Here is a 22,349-nt window from a genome sequence, read left to right as displayed (position 1 = left end):
CTTAGGCTGATCTGGAAGGCCATCTGGAAATTAGCAGTGATTAATTAGCTGTGAGCCTATGATGTGAAGAGGGCAGATGAAGATTCATTGCTCCCAGCCCTGTAAGCCCTACCAGTCCAATGTCTGATCCATGTAAAGGTCCCAGTCTCTTTCCAGGAAGATTAAAAAATATTCAGGTTCAGGAATTCTCCACACTAATTGTCCTTCCTGAGCTGCTTTTCCCTCCCATCTCTGTTCACAGCGTTCTCAATGGTAACAAACAATGTCTAACAACCACAATGGAAGGGAGCAGCACTTGAGTGTTTTCACCAGGAATCCTGCCTTCCTATCCACAGAACTTAGACAAAAACATCTTGGTTTTACATTCATCACTTCTAGACATATTCCCAAATGAAAAAAACTGCAGTATTATAAACCTTTGGGGTTTTTTTCCTCTAATGGAAAAAGAGCATTTGCTTATCCCTCCTGGTTCCTGTGCTTAGACACCAGATTCACTTGTCCATGTCACAAACACACACACATATTTACTGCCCGTGACTTTCTGGACAAGATACAGAAGTCATTTACCAATATTCTGGTCTTACAAGCATCATAAGTATAAAGAAGCAGTTTTAGACTGAAAAGGGGGGAAAGCAATTCAGCTTTACCTCCCCACTGAGCCTTCCACTCACCATCTCTCCATACACTCTAATTGAGAACGACAAGATGAAATTAATATCACTATCGTTATGTGAAAAGCAAATTATTCTGTCATTCTCTCATTATTGTAAGCTACTTTTACGTAAAAATTAAGACAGATAAGCAAAGAGGTATCAGCTCTTCTTGCACAAACAGCATCACAGCACAACAGCTTGAATTTAGGTCTCACTTCTGTCAGATTTATGCATTTAATCCATATGCCTAAGCATCACTAAAAATTACACTTCTACATGTTTTCAAAAAAATTATTAACTTAAGATCAACAAGATCAAATTCTGGCCAGAAGATGGCTGGCTAAGAGAGGGATGAATAACTATAGCACATTTACTATTAATGTTGAGACAATTTAAGACAGAAGTTCTTCAATAAATGTCTACAAGTATTTCATTGCACTTGGATTAAAATGATTTTTTGGTCCATATTAAGAGGTAAGGCTCAGTACCTGCTCATCAAATTCTTTTTCTCTCTTTAAATGACTTGAGAGCCCCTGTTTTGAAACACCAAACTCCAGACTAGGAACACAAAAAAAAAAACCTATCTGATGTCTGCTCAAAGAAATCCTTCCTTCCATACTGAGACCTGAAAACAGAGTTAACCACCAACTATTTTACTCTGTCATATTTGCTGCTGTCAGCTGTGCAATTTTCTGCTTCTCAAACAGGCCACTGACTAGCTGTTTCAAACTAAATTTTTAAATACTCCAGGAGCAGCCCAAACGTAGATCAAACCATTATATCTGGTTTGTAAAACCTTTCCAGCTCACCAAGTGAAGGAATGTAAAAATCTTTTTTTTCCAATAGGAAAAATGACAAATCTGAGTGTATACATTAAAATACTTGAGCTCGTGACTTTTCCTTTACAAGGTGAGACATTCAAAGCTTTTGCTATTAGCTCACAGTAATATACATGTATACAAAACGCTGTTTACTTTTCCCTCCTATTCATCTTTCCTCTTCGTCCTTCTCCAAAACCTCTGAGTGCCCATGTCTTGACACATTGAACTCCCCAGCTTAGGCTGCTTTTGATTTGTGAGGAGAGCTACAATGGTTAATTACAGAGCATGGTCTTCTGTGCCTCAAACATTTTGCATTTATAGGCTCCTGATATAGTCCAGAGCATGAGGCTAACCCACATTTAATTTGTCCAACACGTTTCTGGTTAAAGTTCCATCAAATGGGTGACTGGAATCCCTCCGATTCAGCTGGAAAAGTCACTTTGAAGGAGGCGTTTATTAGCAACATTTGCCTCAGCCACAACAGGAGGCCCTGAGGGCCTGGGTAAAATCAGTGCTTGCCTGTAACAGCCAGACTCGGCCATTCCCCACGGGCTGGAGTGTCAATAATAGGTTAGATATTAGTGGGAATTGATTTTACAGCGGGTATAAAATTAAAGCAGGGAGGCCGTTTCTGGAGGCCAGGGCAGCTCCAGCGCGGCCCGCAGGGACAGGGCACGCAGGCCTCGGCGTCCTGCTGTCCCCACGGCTGCTACAGCCAGCCTGGCCAGTGTTTAATTCCTCTGCGGCCCAAGGTCCGCCTGAAAAGTTCATGCCTGTGTGGTTCTGACTGCAAAATCCCAAACCAGAATATCATTAGCGCACAGTTCTTTCAAGTGAAATGTTCAGTAGTTAATTCTGAAAGGCTCTCACATTGAAACATTTTCAGCAGTAGTGTGAAGGAAGTGTTAGGTAGCCTCTAACTACAAATATTTATTTCTCTCTTCCTGCGAAAGTCCCTCTTGTTCAAGAGAACCGTTATTATCCTTTCCTGGTTACTTCATTGTCCCTGGAAAATTCAGTGGATATTGTTCTCAAAAGCTTTCTTCAAATGTTTCACGAAACTAAAGCTCCTCATTGGCAAACACCTCTAAAATTTAGCCTAAGTCTTGAAATGCTACAGGCACTTTGGAGCTGAAGTCTCAGCAAAGCTCTTGATACAGATGCTTTCTGAAAACAGACTAGCTCATAAATCACAGAACACTGTCAAAAAAAGCAAAGCATTTTTACATTTTCCCCCTGTTGTAATCAGGTACAAATTCACTAGTCCAACTGTGCTTATACCCAACAGTATCAGGTTTTCCTATGTTATCCTATGGAAAACCTTGAATGTCTGAAACTTATTTTCAATTCTTTTTCTTTTGAGGGAACTGTGTGAATTCTCTTATTTTAATTTTATTTTCCATCTTTATTCCCTTTTGTCTGTGCTTCCTTTACAACCTCCTTCTACATTCTTTGTTTCTGTCAGTGTTTCTATTTCCATTTAATACTTCTTCATGGTTCCTTTTGCACAAGGCTTCAAAAATTATTTTTAAGCATGTTAAAAACAGGAAACTAGGACTTTAATCACATGGTGAACACTGTCTTTAAAAAAAAAAAAAAAAAAGTCAGACTTCATCTAGAAAAGATGGTACAGGATTTTTTTCCCTGCCTTACTGTCCTCTCTGGGTGTGAGAGTGGAAAGCACAGTGCTCAAAGGAGGATCTAGGATGTGCATGGACTGATGGACCCTGGAGCTGCCCACTCCTCTTCTCACGCAGCCCAGGCCAGAGCTGACATCCTGAGCTGTGAATGCACACTGCTGCCTCATGTTCTGCTTTTCACCCATTCTTCCCAAGAGTGAAAAAAAGCTGGGCACTCTCTTCATGCATATTTAGAAGACCCAGGATAGAACACAAATATTAAATCTCTGTCATCCAGCACTATTCCACATACCTTGATGTGGCCTTTCTTCTCATACTATGCTTGTGTAAGGAAAAGGTATCCTGTACTTTCTCTGCTTGTGAGTTGCAAGCTAATTTTTAAATCTTTGTTCCAAATGTGCACTTATTCAGTAGCAGAGACCATTCTCAGTCTGTTGACATCTTAGCTACATTTTATATTCACCCTCATCTCTTCCCTAAACTGTCATTAACTATGAATTGCTGGGGGGGACCTTGATAAATTTTCCTCACTGTCAGGATTAGACAAATTTTTAGGAAACGGTGCTGCTGTGAATACACATCTGACTTTAGTGCTACAGTGCTCAGCTGGAAGAGAGAGTTGGAAGCAAAAAAATGGCTATTTTCAGTTTCATAATTATGATACAAGCATTCTCCTCCTACTATACACTGAAAACAAAGATGTCCCAGCTTTCCCCCTCACTCCCTGGTGCCTGTCCTCTACATTAAAGAAACAGCCCTGATGGGACCATGATTTGATTTACATCATCACAGAACCAATACTTTCAGTAGTTATTGGAGATGATTTTTGCCATGTCCTTGGTGCACTGCTTTCTGATGAAGTGTGCACAACATACATCTGGTCTGACAATGTGTGGAGACGCTGTGTGAGCCATGTGGCAAGGGCTGATGGAAAAAAGAGACCAGAGAAATCTTCTGATTCTGGTCATAGCCAGCACCAAGCTGGGGTAATGTACTTACAATATGTGATGTTACGTGAGTCCAGACACAGCAGTGTCAAATGTATGTGCCACAAGAAATGCTGAACTTCAGTAGGTAAAGCTTTTAACAAAGCTTTAACAAAGAAACAACACTTCTAAGAAAATAATTCACCAATATAACCCATGATGTGGTGAAACTGCTTAGGTTTCCATGTATGTTTTTCAAAAAATGCACCCATTTAAACAGATTTTCCCACTCTTATGAGATACAGATGCTAGGTTGCGCCTTGGGATGAGGATGTCTGATTAACAAATCTCTTGAAGACACATTTCATTTCCATAGCTATCCCTGAAGTATAGCTTTGTAGCCAATTTTACACTTAAATATCTCTAAATATATGAGCTGTTTTTCAAGCTAATAATCTAGCTCGGTATATTAAAGCAGTTTGGAGTATTTTGGCTGAAGGAGATAAACCAATAATAATTTTGAATTATGCAAAACCAGTGTATTCAGATGGGTTCTAAACTAGTATTTTAAATTATTAATGCCAAGACTCAGGCACAGCTTTTCAGCTTTCAATTTGATTTCAAATATATGGATATGTGGTTTTTGGGTTTTGGTTGTTTTGTTGTGTTTTTTTGGTTTGGTTTTTTTTTAATAGGAGCAGGTAGCAGTGTTGGGTTCTGGTATTAATTACACATGGAAACAGAAAACCTGAAGTAGACCTGGTAGCATTTTAAGAATCCAGCTATTGTGAATTCATCTGGAATTCATTGGGCTACCCCAGGCCATAATAAATTCATGCTGTATTAGCAGTAACATCATATGTACACTAATAGATGTTCTACTGAGATCAGTATTATTTAATTGACTCAAAGGATTACTTTAAGATCAGTTTTCCTCTAGCTGTATTTTTAACATGGCTTTCTCCTGAAGCACAGCTTCCCACAAGACAAAATGATGACATCAGAAGAAAAACATGCATAAGAAAATACACAAAATCAGACTTTTTTTTCTCCTTAGGAAAGATACAAAGAGCATTGCAATCATAGAGTGTATCCCTCATGTAAACAAATCCATGTGTTTATTTATAATTTTCTCTGTGGGAAACAAGACATTGAACTCTCCAAAAGTGAACATATGCAGATTCAAGAGAGGTATTAAGATGCAACTTAGTGAAAGCAATGTATCTTACTTAAACTGAAAAAAAAAGATGTAAACAATCTATCTGAAAGTACTGAGCAGTATCACCTGCACACTTCTGCTTTGTCATGCACACTAAATAAAAGAACACAAACAACGTGCAGAAAATTTCACTGGTAATAGTTGCATGACTGGGAAATGGTAATTAATGGAAAAAAAAATACCTTGGATACTTTGTGTTGGAAAGATGCTCTTAACTGTTTTCTGTGTCTCGTGAACTGCACAGAAACACTGATGTGACTGGTGCTACCCTGAGCAACCTACGTGGAGTTCACACCTAAGTCTGTATTTCCTTCCTGAGTCAGCTGCTAAGATGGACAGGCTGCTCAGCCCTCAAGGCTCAGATCTGTTTAATGGAATTATTTCTCATCACCCAGGTCTTCCTGGGTGTAGTGGTTGGGTGCCACTGAATAAAGCACAAAAAGTAAAAATAAAGTTGTTCTGCCAGCCTCAGTGATGCCCTGAGCCAGTGCTAGGCCACAGCACAGAAGTGCAACCACAGACAAGGACGTGTGGCTAAAAGGAGACCTTGTGTCCTGACAAGGGTGTGTGGGCACACAATTAAAAGCACATGATAGAACTTTATTGACAAAAATCTTCCTATTCCAACTCATATTTTTACTTATTCTCCTCTGAATATCCTGAAGAAAATAAAGCATTTCTGTTTTCCCCCTACTTTGAAAATAGCTTGGCTCTTCTAATTTTTTCCTCTAAAGAAAGAAACTACTGCAGGGAAGTGGAAAAAAACCCAAACAAACCTAAAACCCTGAAAGAGATAACTAGAGAATACCAGGATTTAGCAATTCTGCTTTCCTCAGACAGAATATTCCACCCATGGACAGCAAGCCTTGGAAGCCATCAACATTCCTTAAGTCAGTGCAGCTGCACTTTCTTATCCTTTTATTTCACATTAACATCCTCCCTGATCCTATCAATTAGCTGCAGAAACAGCTCTTAGCAGAATGCAGATCACAAAATAAATAGTCTGAAGACCTAAATCAGGATTTACAAAAGTTGCTCTCCTAGGAAGCAGGAGTTACACACTCATGTGTCAGGTATATAACCATTACTGAGCCATCACTCACAAGAACTTTAAAGTTCTGCCAGACCCCTTCAAACATTTTTATCAAAACAGCAGAGGTCAAAAAGATGTTAGATTTCTACAGTTTTCAGGAACAGGGAGAAAACTTACAAATGTCCATGTGGAAAAGGAATGGAGTCTCCCAATCCTCATCAGACATCAGATAATTTACACAGGGTAATTATGAATGTCCTAAACAGAGGAAAAGGTTGAAGGAGATTTGCAGCTTTAGCAGACCTCACTTAACCCATTTCTAAGCCATTTTAATTGTCCTGTGGATTTCTTAGAATCAATTTCCAACTGTCTCGTTTCTCATCCCTTTTCTCTGTCCAGATTACTTGGCAACACTTCCAAGAATGCAGTTCTTACTACTTCAGTATCATCTCTTTCACAAGGAATTTAAATAATCAGAAAGCATTGCAACGTACATGCATTTAAGGGAAGCGTAACAGCAATGAATGCTGTGGCTTTACTCTAATCACCCATGACATTTCTACATACAGAAATCCATAAAAAAAAGCTCAAGTGTCCCCTGGGATAGCCTTAGTGTAAAAATGAGTATGTTAGAAGTTAATTAGAGACAATCTGGTTTTTATAAAGAGTTTAAAAAAAGCCAAATTGAGTTAATGGGAATGAGAGTGACTGTCATTGAGACTTGCTTAATATGGTTGCTAATATAATTCAGTTTTTCATAGCAAAACAGCAAAATGGACATTAATAGGGAGTGAACAGTGAAAGAATCCCAACTTGCTGGAATTCAATTTTCTTCCAGCAAACTCAGCCCTTGTGTAAGAGTTGTGAAGGCACTGGGGATTAATTGAACAGCACAAAAAAAAAATCTATTGAACATATGGATACAACAGAGCCACATAACTTGCTAGTATTTACCAAGAAATCATTCACACAGGGAAAGGAGACCTCCTTTGTGGAGCACATGGAAAAGACCCTTGTTCCAGTGCCCTCCTAAGACACATCAACAGCCAGGGAACAGCACAGCACGCCTTTGAAGGTAAATATACACAGGACATTCACTTAACTGGAGGGGGCAGAAGCGATGTAGCAGCCACCAGCCCAATGCTCTAAGGAGATTTTCACATCTCTGCACAGCAGAGAGTAGTGAAGAGATCCCTGAACCATCTAACACATTCCCATGCATCTGCATGGGAATGCAGAGAGAGACTGCATTTTGTGGGCAGCTAGAGTGGGGCTGCTGCAATGGCATGTATAAGAGCACCTGAGTAATTTCGTATACAGTACAGACCTTCATTAAAGTATCTATTTTGGACAAGTTACTAAAAAGAGAAATCTCAAGTTACAAACATCCTGTATTCTTTTTGCTTCTGGTGAGTTACTGACAGACATCTGGCTCCACGGGTATTGTGCCAAAGCCTGTTCTCATTTTTATGAATGTATCCTGGTTTCACTGTTTAACTAAGTGAGCTTGCCCTGCTGAACATTCCCATAGGGGAAGCACCATTCCTAAAAATACTCTAATGTGGATTTTCTTGATGAAGTAGGGCTGAAGGCTTTCCCTGTTTTATAAGCACATGCAATAATACTGTGTTGGCTGTGTTAACTCCCCCAGCTGTACAGAAAAGAGACTTAGATGATGGTCAAGCTCCGAACCCCAGTGACACCCAGTTTCACACACCATTATAAAACCAGTTAGGATTCTTGCCACTGAGACACCAGAATGGTGAAGAGTTCCGTTTCTTAGACAGAAGCAACCAAAAGTGTCTTCACTTTACCAAGATGCCAAACTTTGCTGCCAATGGTGTCATCACCAGGTGCGGAAAGCAGCAGAACCACCGTGCTGTCACTGACAGAAAAAAGGTCTATCTCCAAAGAAAAGAAATAAAGCAGATGCATCTGGCAGGCTCTAGTCTTCTACAGATCCCTGAGGTTTCCCATTCTGCCAAATTTCATGAGACAGTGAAGGGACTTGGAGGCTTTCTGTGGTGTGTAGGAGACAGCTGGGGCTGTGAATGCTTTAGTGCTGCCAAGACAACAAGACTGCCTAGTGCCATAACCTTCATGCCCAAAGCCAGAGCCTGTAAGGTGCCCACAGTGTGGAAAGCCCAAAGGAAAAAACCTGCAATGCTTGTAGAAAAGTGAAGACATGAAATGAGAACTACCAAATTGATTTGCTAGGATTTTGAGGCTTCCTCCTCGGAGAAAAAAAATATTCAGTAAAGTTCTTCATCCAAAGCTTTCCTGTCACATTTTTACTCATGGTCTGGATGATAGGGGAGGGTGTACCCTCAGCAAGTTTGATAACAGAAAACAGGGAGGAGCAGCTGATGCACCAGAGAGCCATGCTGCCATCCAGAGAGAGCTCAGCCACCAGGAGAAATAGGCTGACAGAAACTTCATCACCCTCCACAAGGGAATGTGCAAAATCCTGCACTTGTGGAAGAATTAAACAGCCTCCATGCAGCAGGACATGCTGGAGGCCAACTAGCCAGAAGCCTCTTTCCAGAAAAGGATCTGGACACCACACTGCACAAGAGGCAACACACAGTCTCCTATGAAGGAAGGCTGAGAGAGCTGGGACAGTTTAACCTGGAGAAGATCCCCATCCCTGAAGATATCCAAAAGCCATGTGGACCCAGTCCTGGGAAATCTGCTCTAGATGATCCAACTTGAGCAGCAGGGGTTGGACAAAAAACCTGATGTGCCTTCAAACCTCAACCATTCTTTGTTTCTGTATCTTCTTCAAAGTGCTGGAAATAAGGTGTGTTATGAATAAACCCATGTTGAATACATGGGTAACCTTCTCCCTTCAATTACCTGCAAAAGGCATCACAGAAAAAGCAAACCACCGAAGCAAGTGTGTGCAGATACACATATAGATATATACAGATGTAGACATATAAATATAAAACCTTGTCTGAGATAAAATAGTGGAAGAGCATGTAACACAGCAAATACAAATGAGGAACATTTAAAACTTGACTTGTGACTATTTCACTTCACACAGCATGTAAATTTACACATTTCCTACTTCCCAACATTATCCAGAACCTTGGTTTTCATTTTCCTCAGATATGGACAGATTTTGATAATTTATAAAATCTGCCAGCAAGCCAATGCCAGTTTTAGTACACACATGATTTAGACCTGCTTTTAATTTAATTGACATTTTGCTTATTTAAAACACAAAAACTGGCCACTGAGGAAAAAGCACTCACTTTTAACAGGATCATGGAAATATTAGCAACAGCAGTCCATAAATCACTAAAAATGATTTTTAGATTCTCAAGGAATGAACAGCCAGTGTGTCAAATAGAATGGAGGTTTGATGGAGAAGGAATGTGTTTTTCTGGGAACAATTATTTTGCTTCACAAAAACGAGTCCTCTTATAAAGGGCAGTCCTATTCCAACATAAGCATGGTTTTTAGTGTTCCAGTTAATAATACACTAAGCCAAATATAAGAAAATTCATTCTCAGGCATATAAGCCAGTAACAGCACCTTTACCAAATATAAAAAAAATGACTGACCCCAGAAAATTTCATTTTAGTGCTGTTAAAGGTACTGATAATTTCATGCTACATATCTCAGGGGGAAATAAAGGAGACATACAGTTCTAATGTCACACTCCCAGACCATGGCCTCCTCCACTCAAAGACTGAGAAAGGATAGAGGGAAAAGGGTCATGACAGGGCTGAGTGGGGACTGAAACTGCCTACTCTAGGAACACCAAGAGCGATTTAACACAGCACAAGTACTCTGTATAAAGAAAAACTAAGGTAGCACTAAGGTCAGTATTTTGTTTCAGAGGAGCTTTTATCCAAATCAGGCCATAGTAACTTGCAGTCACTGTTACTTAATAGTGAATAGTGACTGAAAAATGGTTCAGGAGTGCAAATTAGAACTAAGTCAAGTTTTACAGAACTCTTCTGAAGCCACCATGTCAAGAATTGGATAGCAAAGGTGAAGGGTGTGCACACAAACACCAGTTACTGCCTTGTCTCAACAGCTCAGAACCAACTGCTCTGTATCTAGCAAAGAAGGTTCAGCTGGTTTATTTGGGCCTTTAATATATTAAAAGTTGGCTAAATCATCCTTATTCACAATTCATCATCTTAAGACATGCAGCCTTTTTTCAGGTAACTTAATTCCTTCCCAAAATCTTCTCAGGGTGTCAAAATCTCACACAGCCAGTAGTTTCCCATTTGTGATTTCTCCATGTTACTCTCAAGTCACTAATTTTCCTCTCCTAGTTGTGCTCAGCAGCTGTAAAATTCAGTTTATACTGACTACACATCCCTGAACAATTCTCTCAAGCAGGGGTGGCTGATGAACATTGCCCAAACACTTTTACACACCTATGTCATTTGTGGTACCATGACTACTGCAGCCCCACCTTAAAGAACATGAAACTGAAGAATTGAATTTGTTATTGCATGTTTTGATGTGTTTTACAAAACTTTTGTTTACAACACCTTTGGCTTTACAGCATCCTGTTTGATGTTGGAGAGTATCTATGTAACATGTTCACTACTGCTCTTTTGCTGCAGGTTTTTGTTTCAGTCTAGGTTCAGTTTTGCTACTGTCAGCATTTTTTAAAATATTTTTTCATATTTTTTATGAAACTGCAGCTGAAACAGGAGATGGAAGTGATCATGTGCATATCCTCTGCCATCTGCAGGGAATTTAGTTGGTTTCTTTTTCCCTCTTTATGAATAACAGTGCAATTTGTTTGGTAAATATAATGCAAAATCGCCAAGGGTAACGTGTAAAAACCCACAGGTCAGCACAGATTTTTACAGCTTCTAAATTCATGCACAACCTGGTTGGCCCAAACGTGCCCAAGGACAGAGCAAGGTTAAGGCTGCCATGGAGAGGGAATCTGAAACATCATCAGAGTAATGCAAACCTCGTGTGTGGCAGTAACTGGAGACAGGCAGGCACAGCAAGATGGAGCTTTTGGCAGGGAGAGTTCAGCAACGGGGCCACGCTGGTGAGGGAAAGAGCTGCACAGGAGGGTGCAGGGCATTCCACCCAACAAACCAGCACAGGCAGACAAGGTGTGTCATCCTGCAGCACTTCAGGAGATCATTGAAGTAATAATAACAGGAGACAAATACCCCTTGTTTCTTACAACCATGCAGGGCAACACATCTTTGTTATCATTTCCCACTAATATTGTTTTGTGGGTTTATAACATAGTTCACAATGAAAATGTTATAGAAAGAAATGTGACTGTCAAGAAAAAGAAATATTAGAAAAGGTTCTCTGTCACAAGTTTCATTCAGAGAAAGAGACCCCACTGTTTAAGTTTTATGGGTACTGAAAACCTCATACAAAGTGAAAATATATGGGAAATAAAGTAAAAGAAACACAAAGTAATTTGACAGCTGGACTGTGGTTCTGCACTCTCTTTTGCCAGGTTTGACCATTAAAGTTCAATCTCTTCCTCTTCCCTGCTGCCTCCAAATGGATTTTCAACTCCATTCTGTTCCATGGCACAGTTTCAACACAGGGGATAAAGAATGTTGCCCAACTAAACTAGCTTAAAGCTTGGTGATGACAACACTTCCCTGGGCATGGGAGATGCGGGTTTGGATTTCCTCTGGATCTAAATGTTACTGAACCTCAGTTTTCTCAGTGTTAGATGACTGATGACTGTTCTCATATTATAGTGTTAAATGAGTGTGGGCTCTGTCATCACTGTCAAATCTCAACAAAAAAACCCAAACAAACAAACCCCAAACAAATTTAAAAAAAAAAAAAAACCAAAAAAAACCACAAAACAGCAGAGACTCTGTTCTTGAAAATAAAAGGATGTCAGTGCACAAGGCATCACCATGGTAGAAGCTGCAGAAACTCAATGTACATGAGCTTGGCAGGACCATTAAATCCTTTTGTGGAAATTCGAGATCTACATCCGAACTGATTAGCCCAAGTTCATAGGAAGTTTCAGGCAAGCAAGGATGGAGAAGGAGAGTGCTGACTCCCAGCTACCACAGGAGAATTTCCTCAGTAGCCAGTGACCTGACCCTTCAGGTAAGAATCTACCCGTGGTCTACCTTCCACTGAGTGTCAGATTGCAACAAAGGAATAGCTTACCTTGAGCAGTAACGCCATGCTTTCACTCAAATCAGATTTCAGGGAAAGAAGACTGTAAGGAACAACTAACATCAAGTGCTACTCACATTACCAAGCCATCTGGTTTCCATTTTTACACTCCTATCAACATCACATCATGAGGTTTGGATGAGACCATCCACTGTGCACGAGGCACAGGTAACTGCTTGGAATTTGAATTTTGTAATTGGACTTTCAAATAGTGTTATAACCTTCTCTAGATTTTCTCCTAAAAATTTTCCTGGTGTTGAAGTGAATTGGATGTCCTTCCAGGCTCATTAATGACTTAGAAAACCAAGTGCATTTGTTCAAATTGTACCAGCAAATCCTTTCTTCACTTTTCACATGTGATGCAGAACTCTATAAGCTTTGGTTTGTACCTGCTACTTCCCACACTTACCTCAATGCTGTTCTTGTGCAAAGACAGCCTCTTTAATGGGTGTTAAGCCATCAGTGCTAGTAATCAGAGATTGCCCTGATTTCCAGAATCCTATCAAATTTCCCTATGGTACTACCAAGGCATATTTATTTACTGTGCTACCAATCTTCAGGATCCCTTTCTCCTCAGTTTCTGATGACCCTCCAAAAGTCTCTCCTGATAAACCTATAAATGATAAATCAATGTTCCAGGGTACTTGAGAAGGCTCATTTTGAATTTAAAGCTAAATTTCCAGTAATACTGATTTAGTAAATTTAAGCTGAGAACTCCCTAGTTTTCCACTGATTTATTAATATAAAAACTTCAGATGTAACAGGAGCTAAACTGAACTGGATTAACATTCACCTTTCAAACGATCAACCTTCAGGTTGGGGATTAAGTAATGAAGGGAATTAAGTTGTAAAAAGCAGGATTCAGTGGATTTCACATACCTGTTACCAGTGTAACAGCACTAAGAAGTTCTCAAGGCACAAAAAAAGCTCCAAGTCCTGTTTTTCCCAATTCTGAAACAGGATTCCTATCCTCACATGAAATGTTTAAAGATAATCATTTCTCTGTTAAATTGTCTTTAATGCAACAGCAAGCAAAGGTAAACAGGAAAAATGGGCATTAAATATCCCCCTTCATTCTGGAACAACGATTTTAAAGCTAGAAAAAGGTGTAAAACTAAAAGTACGTAAGAGTGAAACCAACACGCTGTACTTCCAGCCGAAACTGCAGGGGTGCAGATAACGCGTGTGCCTGCTGCCATCTCCTGGCAGTGCAGAGGTAATACCGTCACAAATATTAACTTTTTCCTTCAGAAAAACGTCAGGTCTTCGAAGGAAGACCTTCCCCAAAAACCGAAAAAGATACCACTTTATGTTCTACAGAAGGAGCTTTCAAAAGTCTAAAACTCTACAAGAATTTATTTCACTGTACAAGGCAGCCACGACCTGGACACAGCTACTTTCAAGCTAAATGGAGTTCTAACATTGGCTTAATGGTACTGGATGGGTACAGAAACATCAAATCTCTTTCATTTTATAAGAGAAATAAGTACTTACCCATCTTATTCTGATTTCAAAATAATTCGGAAAATTAACTGTAAAAATGTCCACATGGCATTCAGAACCTAAGGAAGTCGCTTTGGGAAGTCTACTCATCATAGTAAAAGTTATAGTGGAGATTATTGACCCATATTGACTCATTAATTTTAATATCCATTTCTTTTCATGAATCCTTAAAGTTCAAGACAATCTTTCACTGCTGCACTACTCTCATTGCCCTTGGTGAAGGGCACAGCACTGATATTTGAAATAATATTCCATGTTTATGTTTTAAAAATAGGATTAGACAACTTGAAAAGAGATTTTATTTTCACACCTGACGGGAGGCATCTGTACTTACCCTGCAAACTTTAGTGCTACAAAGACTGTTGAAACTTTCATTTCATAAGCTGTTTTGCTGTTCTGGAGAGAAGAGACCTGTCCACATCCTCCTGAAGTTTAAAAGAGAAACAAATAATGGGAATGAACTCTACAAGTGGATTATGTCTCCTAGTGTGCTGAATGACTATGGGAATGTGACCTGGATTGCCCTAAAAAAAAAAAAAAAATGAAGGCCTTCCAATGATTTGGATTCCCCATGGTTCAGTGACAATTGCCATGGGGAAACAATCATTGAATGCTGCAGAAAAGCCAAGCTAAATACAGAACACTTCCTCTCACAGAACAAGAATCAAAAAAACTGTGTGACAACATCAAGCTGTAATTGCAAAACTGAACAGTGACTGAAGAGCTGTAAGAGACCTAAATTAAATCCAACTGGGATTTCACATTCCTTATGAAAATGGAGGTTTTATCACGAGATAGTTAAAGCAAGGATAGCCAGCTCCTGCTGTGCCAGGAGTACAACTCCTCCTGGTTCATGGGAGTGCCTCGGAGCTGGTCAGGAAGCAGCCTGCCACAAACCAGCCGCTCACCCTCAGCAGCATCCCTGGCAGAGCTGAACTCCTGCTGGGCATTCCCTGACCACAAACTGCAGGCACTGTCCAGGAGCGTGGGCAGGAGCAGCAAGAAGGACTCGTGTGCCTGTCCCCATCACGCCTGGCCAGGCCATGGTCAGAGGGCAGCTGCAGCTTACGTTCAGCGCAGAGGAAACACCGAATTTCCAAAGGTTGTGCAAATTGCACAGAATGCAGAGGTGCTGGAGAAGGGAGCACACCAGGGCAGAGACTGCTGCTAATCACGGCACAGAGCCAGGGAGAGCAAAGTGACCCCAAACCCTGAAATGCCAGGTGCAGGAAGCTCAGAGCTCTAGCAGAGGGCACCAACCACTCTCAGCTCCTGCCAGGTGAATCCTGTCAGAAGCAATGCAGAAGCAATTAAGTCTGTCACTGATGAGCATATGAAAACCACCCAAGCTGAAACACAGGGACATTACCTGGGTAAACCAAGAAACACCTGGATTCCTTTCTTCTGTCTGATTTTCATAGTAAGACAGCTGGAGGAGAAATATGTTAAATATTAATCAAAAGCACCACTACTCTTGCCTGGTCTCACACTTTCAAGTTATTCTATTTATCACAAAAATGAGCAGCTCTCCAAAAGCAAAGTGGACAAGAAGCCAAGTGTAGAAAAATCCCAGAGGGCTGAGAGCATTTGGGGATGGATAAATAAAAGCACCATAGTACATAAGGTTTTAAGCCAAACAGCTGATATTCACAGCAATCCAACTTCTAAAAGTTAGGCTTTGGATGAAAAATGCTTCCATTATCACAGCCTTGGAAATAGACCACTCTCACTCAGAAAATATTTCATTCAGAAGAATTATGTATAACACAATAACTAGTGAACAAGATCCAGAATAAATTTCCTGTGGTTAAATTAAATTATTCAGACCCTTTCAGAACTTCAGCACACGGTTTCAGGACTATACCATTTGTTTTAATCACAGCAGCCTGAACCCTGAGGAAAACCATGCTTCCTCTTGGATCAAAACTGGAACCAAGAGAAAGCCTAAGCTTCTGAGAAAAAGTGTTTTATTACAATAAAATAAGCAATCACACCATCAATTTACTCTCTTAGCATCTGGCCCACTGTACTGTGTAATGACCACATGGTTTTTATCCTCAGTATAAATGTTTCTGTTTTGAATGCAACTTCTTTTTAAGACTGTTCAATTTGTTTCTTTCAAGGGCAATATGGGTACCTAGCACAAGTATATCTTAGATGATGATATCAGATGATGCTTTGGAAAAATCACATCCAGGGAATAATTTCATCTGCAGCTCTTCTGTGCCCAGCAAACCCATTAACTTTCATTTTCCTGCCTATAATTGATTTCACAATCTAATTAGCTGGCCACCTTGTTACTATCCCAGCAGACCATAACGTCCCCTCTTCATATTATTAACATAGTTCAAATTTCCTTGTTTTGCTCAGCCTCTCTTACCTCTTAAGCTCTGCCACAGCTTCCTGCAGGTGATGGCCACATCTTCCCTGGTGTCCCTGTAGTAACAGGACTGAAGTTGTTCGACCGAGTAGCAAATTCCCTTCACCAAGGCAGCCCAACAACCCCAAGGCTTCTTAACCATTTTTTTTTATTATTATTTCTGGAGTTATTATGGATTGAAGGAAAAACTGTTTAACCTGCTTTCCCACTTGTCTCTTCACAGCGCTTGCAAAATAGTATTTTATTTTGAAACAGCTACTGCATTCCTTACACCCTGAAAGCCACCAACAAATCATAAGCGAAGTATTTGTTCAATCCATACCTGGAAAGTACCATTTTTAGGCTCGTCAGGTCGAACACCCCTTGGCAAACGGCGAAGGGTAATTTCCCACAGCATTCCCAGGGCAGCGCTCCTCACTCGCTCCGCCCCCGCCCCGCGCTCCCTCAGCCCCGCCCACAGGCGCCACGGCCGGGCCGTTTAACATGGAGGAAAAAAACCTTCTTTTCCCCACAGGCAGCCACGGGACCCCGCAGGCTGCAGCCCGTTTTGCACGGGTAGGGGGCCCAGGGAATGGCGATTCCCGGAGGGAATGCCGGTTCCGGGAGGGAAAGCCGGCGGGGGTGGCCTGAGGCGGCGCGCGCCCCCCCCTCAGCGCGGCGGCGCGCGCGGGAAGGGGCGGGGCCGGGCGGGGGCGGGGCCGGGTTCGAACCGGGCGGCGGGGAAGCGGCGGCCATGGCGGCGCAGCAGCAGCAGCTCGGCCGGGAGCACCAGGGCATCACCCTGCGCGGCAGCGCCGAGCTCGTCGCCGAGTTCTTCTGTGAGGGGGCCGCGGGGCGCCTCGGGGACCGCGCTGCGAGGGAGGGAGGGAGGGAGGGAGGGAGAGCAGGAAGGGTGTGAGGGAAGGTGACGCGGGGTGGGAGGGAGGCCGCGTCTTGTGGGACGACATGGCCGCCGGCCGGGGCGTGTGGGGGGTGTGGTACACATCCCTCTCCCTCTCCGTCTGCATCGTGCAGCCTATGGAATCAACAGCATCCTGTACCAGCGGGGCATCTACCCCCCCGAGACCTTCACCCGCGTGCAGAAGTACGGGCTGACGCTGCTGGTCACCACGGACCCCGAGCTGGCCAACTACCTGAACAACGTGACGGAGCAGATGAAAGGTGCGCGCCGGCGGCGGGGCCCTCCCGGCCGCGTCCCCGCCGCTCTAAGCGGCTGCCCTGGCTTCTTGCAGAGTGGCTGTACAAGTGCATCGTGCAGCGCCTGGTGGTGGTCATCTCCAGCATCGAGAGCAGCGAGGTCCTGGAGCGGTGGCAGTTTGACATCGAGTGTGACAAAACTGCGAAGGATGACAAGTGAGTACCTCCACTGCCACGCTTCCCTATCCCGAGTACCGGGGCAGGCACAGGATCAATGCCATGGACTTGTTCCTTCAAACACTTCTCAGTGCCCTGCCCTTTGTTTGTCTGCAAACCAGTCATTACATGATTGAACACGTGAACAACAACAAAGGGAAAGCAGCTCTCACTTAACTTTTCTAAGGGACTTAAAAGTGTCACTGCTACTCTAAAAATACTGTAGCAAACAGACTACCAGAGCTTGACAAAGAGAACTGTATTTAGAGGAAATTGTCAGCGCAGTAGAAGTTTCTTCTCTTACCAAAGTTTTCTTATTTTTCCAGTGGACCACGGGAGAAATCTCAGAAGGCAATTCAGGATGAAATTCGTTCTGTCATCAGACAAATAACTGCCACAGTAACCTTCCTGCCACTCCTGGAATCTGCCTGTGAGTATCCCAAACTGCACTAAAGAAATAAAATGCTTTTGAAAAACCTCAGTAACTTACCAGCTTTGGAAAATATTTCCTGGTTTTCTGAGGCTTTTTGATTATTACACATCGTGTACCATCAGGTTTGTGAGATAGCACGTTGAGGGACTGAGATCAGGACAGAACTTGGGATGGCTTAACAAACTTGAGGAAATTAAGTATGTATGCCCTGAGGAATGCAAGTTTTCATGAATAATGTGTTCATATGAAGTGCTATACAGAGCTCAGCTCCACAGCATTGTAACATGCTTAAAAAAAAATTACCACACAATTTAGTTTTTGAGAAAACTAAAATGGCCTAACATGAATAGAACTTACTTTATTGTTTTTTTTCACATAACTAGTATCAGTGTAACTTCTGAAAAGCTTGGTCCTTGTCTCAAGTTCATGAAGATGAACTTCAAACCCGCCATGTCTCCTTGTGGTGAATTTGTTCTCCCTTGCTCCCAGGTGCCTTTGACTTGCTGATCTACACGGACAAGGATCTGGCAGTGCCAGAAAAGTGGGAGGAGTCGGGACCACAGTTCATAGCCAATTCAGAGGAGGTCCGGCTGCGTTCCTTCACTACCACAATCCACAAAGTCAACACCACGGTGGCTTACAAGAAGGATTCTGTTCCCTGAGATGCAGGGGCAAGCCTTGTGCGTGTAAATATCCTGTCTCCTTGTATAGTTTCTGTTCATCATGCAGCTAATCTGTGAGCACATCATTACTGTCCTCTTGATAAAGCATGACAAAAAGACAATGTGCCTGTGATAATGTGACACTAGACTAAGCTGGCATCATTTTTAAAGAGATTTTAAAAAGGTATTCATGGGCATAGTTTCGTTCTTACTTTACTGTATGAGCTAAACTAATAGTGTGTTAAACCACTGCCTCTGCTACAAAAACTGCCTAAATCTGGGATTAGCTGCTAGAGTTGTGTTCAGATCCTGTAATTTTATATTTTAGAATTATTTTTAAACTCCCATTCTGTTAGCAGTCTTAAATTCTCTGTAGCAACTAAAATAATCTCATTCCTAGTGTGCCAGTTAGAAGCCTGGGCTGTTTTATTACCAGAAATAACCCTAAAACTAATCAACCAAACAATTCTTGTACTGCTCTACAATGGAAGCAGCTGTTTATCAGGAAAACTTCAAATACATGAAGCCTTCTATTTTAATGACCACTGGGCTCTAGTTCTGGGGACAGAGTTGTTCTGTGTACGTCTGTAGTGTCTGTCCAGCATTTTCTATGTTTCTATTCTTGTTTTACAGAATAAAGCTTTGAGTTTTATCGTGTTTGCTAATTCAGAGACTGCACTCCTTTGTATTTCAGATGGTTTTATGAATGCTACACATCCTGCTTTACAACTGTCACACAAGTAACATCCAAAAGGCATCCTCCTCATCTTGTTACTTAAATGTTTCCTTCCTGAGTCTCCAAGTGGTGTGGAACTCCACAGGAAATCCATTAATGGATTAACAGTTTGCTCCCACCTAAGTCTTCAAAGAAGAGCTTAAATAGTCACAGTGAACTGACAGTGCCTTCCATAGTTGTTGACCAGCACTGGACTCTTCACGTGTCCTTACCCATTTCTGTAGTGGAAGAAATTAGGGATTTTAATCTCTGGAATTTTCAGACTCTTCTATGGTTTTCTTCACTTCCTTCACTAAATTCATTCCAGCCAGAGTGTTTAACTGGTTTTTCCACTCTTTTACAGTGATTTAGGACCTTCTGTTATATAATTTCAGAAGTTTATTTTAAAAACATCAATTACATATACCTCACCCTATGACTGTATTACAACCTTTTTGGGCTTTCCTATTTCCAGGATATCATTCTCCCCAGCAGTCCCAATCCAGCAGAAGTAAAAAAACAACAACAAAAAAAGGCTTGCCAAAAAAAAAAGGCTCTTTAAATCAGGAGCACAAAACCCTTAATTTTTTAAAATAAATACAATCTAGGTACTTAAAAAGTTACATTATTCACTGCTAGGGCTTGTGCTGCAGTACAGAGGAATACCGTGGTATTTTCTTTTGCCTGTTAGCACAATTTTGACTCCACTAACCCTTCACCCCCGGAAGCAGGTGCACGTCAAAGAGTGAGGTCTGCAGCAGTGAGCATAAAAAACACTACTTTTACAGAGATGCAAAAGTGAAATTGCTCCAAGAAGCTCATCCTTGTACCAAACAGAATTTATCTTCTTTAAGAAGGGCCAGCCCAAAGTCCATCTCCATCATCATCTCTGTATTTCTTCTTTTATAGAGGCACCAGCAGTCAGGAGAAGTTGCATACAGATCACTGCATGTAGATAGTGTCCATGAAAGGTACATGTGAAAAGGGATGGGTCACAGATCCTGAAGTTTTCACAAAAACCCTGCAGAATAGAGAAGAAAATAAACAAGAAAGTCATTTTATCTCCCAGGAGCCAAGCCTTCATGGAGGTATCCAACAGCATGTGCTGACTCCTAATGGGACCCACACTCTTGATTAGTTTCCTCTGAGGTCACTGTTGCAGAGTGACCATCAAAACCAAGGGAGTACCCACTCCATCTCCAAGGGCAGGCTGGCTGTCCTTAGCACAGGGAATGGAGGGAAGCAGCCCAGCAGGCAGTGCTCACCTGGCTAGTTGAGCTGCCGGATGAGCTGGTTGATGGCATCACCTCTGTAGCCAGGCTTGCCCATCTCCTTGAGGAAGCCCACTCTGTTCCGTGACGCGTGGCGAGCCACCGACAGGTGGAACGGCCACAGAAAGCGGGTTACTCTTTTGAAATACTTCCCAGTTGAGTAGATTTCATGAATAAGGTCTTCCAGACAAATGATACCACAGCCCCCTGCACGAGAAAAGAAAAAGAGATGTCCAACTGTATCATCTTTCGCCACACTGCTCCAGCACTGCCCGTCCTCCAGTTTGGCAAGACTTTGTCTCTCCCCACCCTTTCAGGTCAGACTAAACTCTCAACACCTCTTTCCTCAATTTTCTCACCCTCTTCCTCACCTAAATGTTCCTCTATCAGCATGTTGTCTGTCAGAGGCACCCTCTTTTTCTTGATCTTGGCTTGGCCCCGTTTCAGGATGAGCTCTCGTACAGATTTCAGGTTAGGCTGTCTGTGCAGAAACAAAAATCAAGATTCTGTAACAGAGAGACATGATGCAGAGGAAAGCCCATCCCACTTCCTTGTGCAGAGGCGGGAAAGTAACCAACTTATGTCAAGAACAATGAGAACAGAGACAATAACAAGTTTTAGACATAAAACTGATTAAGTTTTGACCATTACTGGAGAAGTAATGGATCTGTGACAGCAGCTGGAGACTCCCATGACCCCCAAGTGACAGGAGGGGCACGTACCCCCACGCCACGTAAGGCTCCACGATCCGCAGCATCTTCAGCGACAGCGGGCTCAGCTTCACAAACACCCCGGTGTAATTCTTCCTCAGCTGCAGCAACTCAATCACTCTTTTCACCCTCTTAGTCACTCCCTTAATGCTGAGGAAAACAGAATTTATTAGCAACCACGTTTCTCCAGCACAGCAGCTAAAGGCTTCAGGTCACCTGCAAGGCGAGGCAAGGTGATGTCTGGGCTGGTCCCACTGCCTTGGCGTGGAAATGACACCACAAAGGGCAGCGACAACAAGGGAAGGAGCAGGGGAAGGCTCTCACTCCACGATCCTCACGACGAAGGCCAGTTTGCTCTCCTGAGGTGCCGCTGCCTGCCCAGGCCTCTGCTCCATGCGCCTCAGCCGGGTGTCATCCCGGCGTTTGCGCCACGAATCCCGAACAAAGGTCTCCAGGCGCCTGAACTGGATCTGCTTCCCCTTCTGCTGCTGCAGGCAGAAGGAAAACCAAGTGAGGTTTACATCTAAAAGGCCAAATGAAATGCAGAAGTAGTGAACAATGTCCTTACAGCTTTGGAAGCAGTAAGAAAATCAATTTGATGATCTAAGCCCAAGGGAGGCAGAACTGAGGGACAACACATGAATTTACACACAACTATCATTTATGAACAGTGAACAAAGAGCTTTTCCCCAGGAAAAATACAAATCAGGTTAAAAATTTGGGATACGCCTAGGCATAGCTACACACACAGCTCAGCAATGGCTGGGAAAGCCAGAAACAATGTGTGGGCAAAGAGATGCTACAGAAATACCCTAGTGTGACTCAAAATTACCTTCCAAGAGAATGCAACTGCATTTCAAGTTTCTATATTGGCACACAT

General features: G+C 42.2%; 2 protein-coding genes and 1 long non-coding RNA gene across 11 annotated transcripts in view; 1 reads left to right on the top strand and 2 right to left on the bottom strand.

Moving 5' to 3' along the window:
• The window catches only part of LOC135298613 (uncharacterized), a 100,269-nt gene extending 83,311 nt beyond the window's left edge, over positions 1-16,958 (bottom strand). For all 8 annotated transcript variants that reach the window (XR_010360633.1, XR_010360639.1, XR_010360640.1 and 5 more), the window contains exons 1-4: positions 16,648-16,958; positions 16,326-16,381; positions 15,315-15,374; positions 14,280-14,370 (exon numbers count right to left, since the gene is read on the bottom strand). This is a non-coding gene — a long non-coding RNA (uncharacterized LOC135298613). The remainder of the gene's footprint in view (positions 1-14,279; positions 14,371-15,314; positions 15,375-16,325; positions 16,382-16,647) is intronic.
• A 67-nt stretch (positions 16,959-17,025) lies between these two features.
• MAD2L1 (mitotic arrest deficient 2 like 1) lies at positions 17,026-19,438 on the top strand. The gene is made up of 5 exons (XM_064416377.1): positions 17,026-17,143; positions 17,340-17,486; positions 17,558-17,678; positions 18,005-18,108; positions 18,601-19,438. The coding sequence occupies exons 1-5, from the start codon at positions 17,059-17,061 to the stop codon at positions 18,771-18,773; spliced, it is 630 nt and encodes a 209-aa protein (XP_064272447.1). The 5' UTR covers positions 17,026-17,058; the 3' UTR covers positions 18,774-19,438.
• A 426-nt stretch (positions 19,439-19,864) lies between these two features.
• RPL7L1 (ribosomal protein L7 like 1) overlaps positions 19,865-22,349 on the bottom strand; it is a 30,409-nt gene continuing 27,924 nt past the window's right edge. For both annotated transcript variants that reach the window (XM_064416376.1, XM_064416375.1), the window contains 5 exons: positions 21,794-21,957; positions 21,482-21,619; positions 21,131-21,240; positions 20,754-20,966; positions 19,865-20,509 (listed from right to left, as the gene is read on the bottom strand). In XM_064416376.1, coding sequence (XP_064272446.1) covers positions 20,758-20,966; positions 21,131-21,240; positions 21,482-21,619; positions 21,794-21,957 — 621 coding nt within the window. In that variant the 3' untranslated portion in view covers positions 19,865-20,509; positions 20,754-20,757. The remainder of the gene's footprint in view (positions 20,510-20,753; positions 20,967-21,130; positions 21,241-21,481; positions 21,620-21,793; positions 21,958-22,349) is intronic.

The sequence above is a fragment of the Passer domesticus genome, chromosome 4, assembly GCF_036417665.1.
Source record: "Passer domesticus isolate bPasDom1 chromosome 4, bPasDom1.hap1, whole genome shotgun sequence".
In the NCBI taxonomy this organism is placed as follows: Eukaryota; Metazoa; Chordata; class Aves; order Passeriformes; family Passeridae; genus Passer; species Passer domesticus.
Note: the sequence above shows the minus strand (reverse complement) of the source record. Positions and strands in the feature narration are given on the sequence as shown.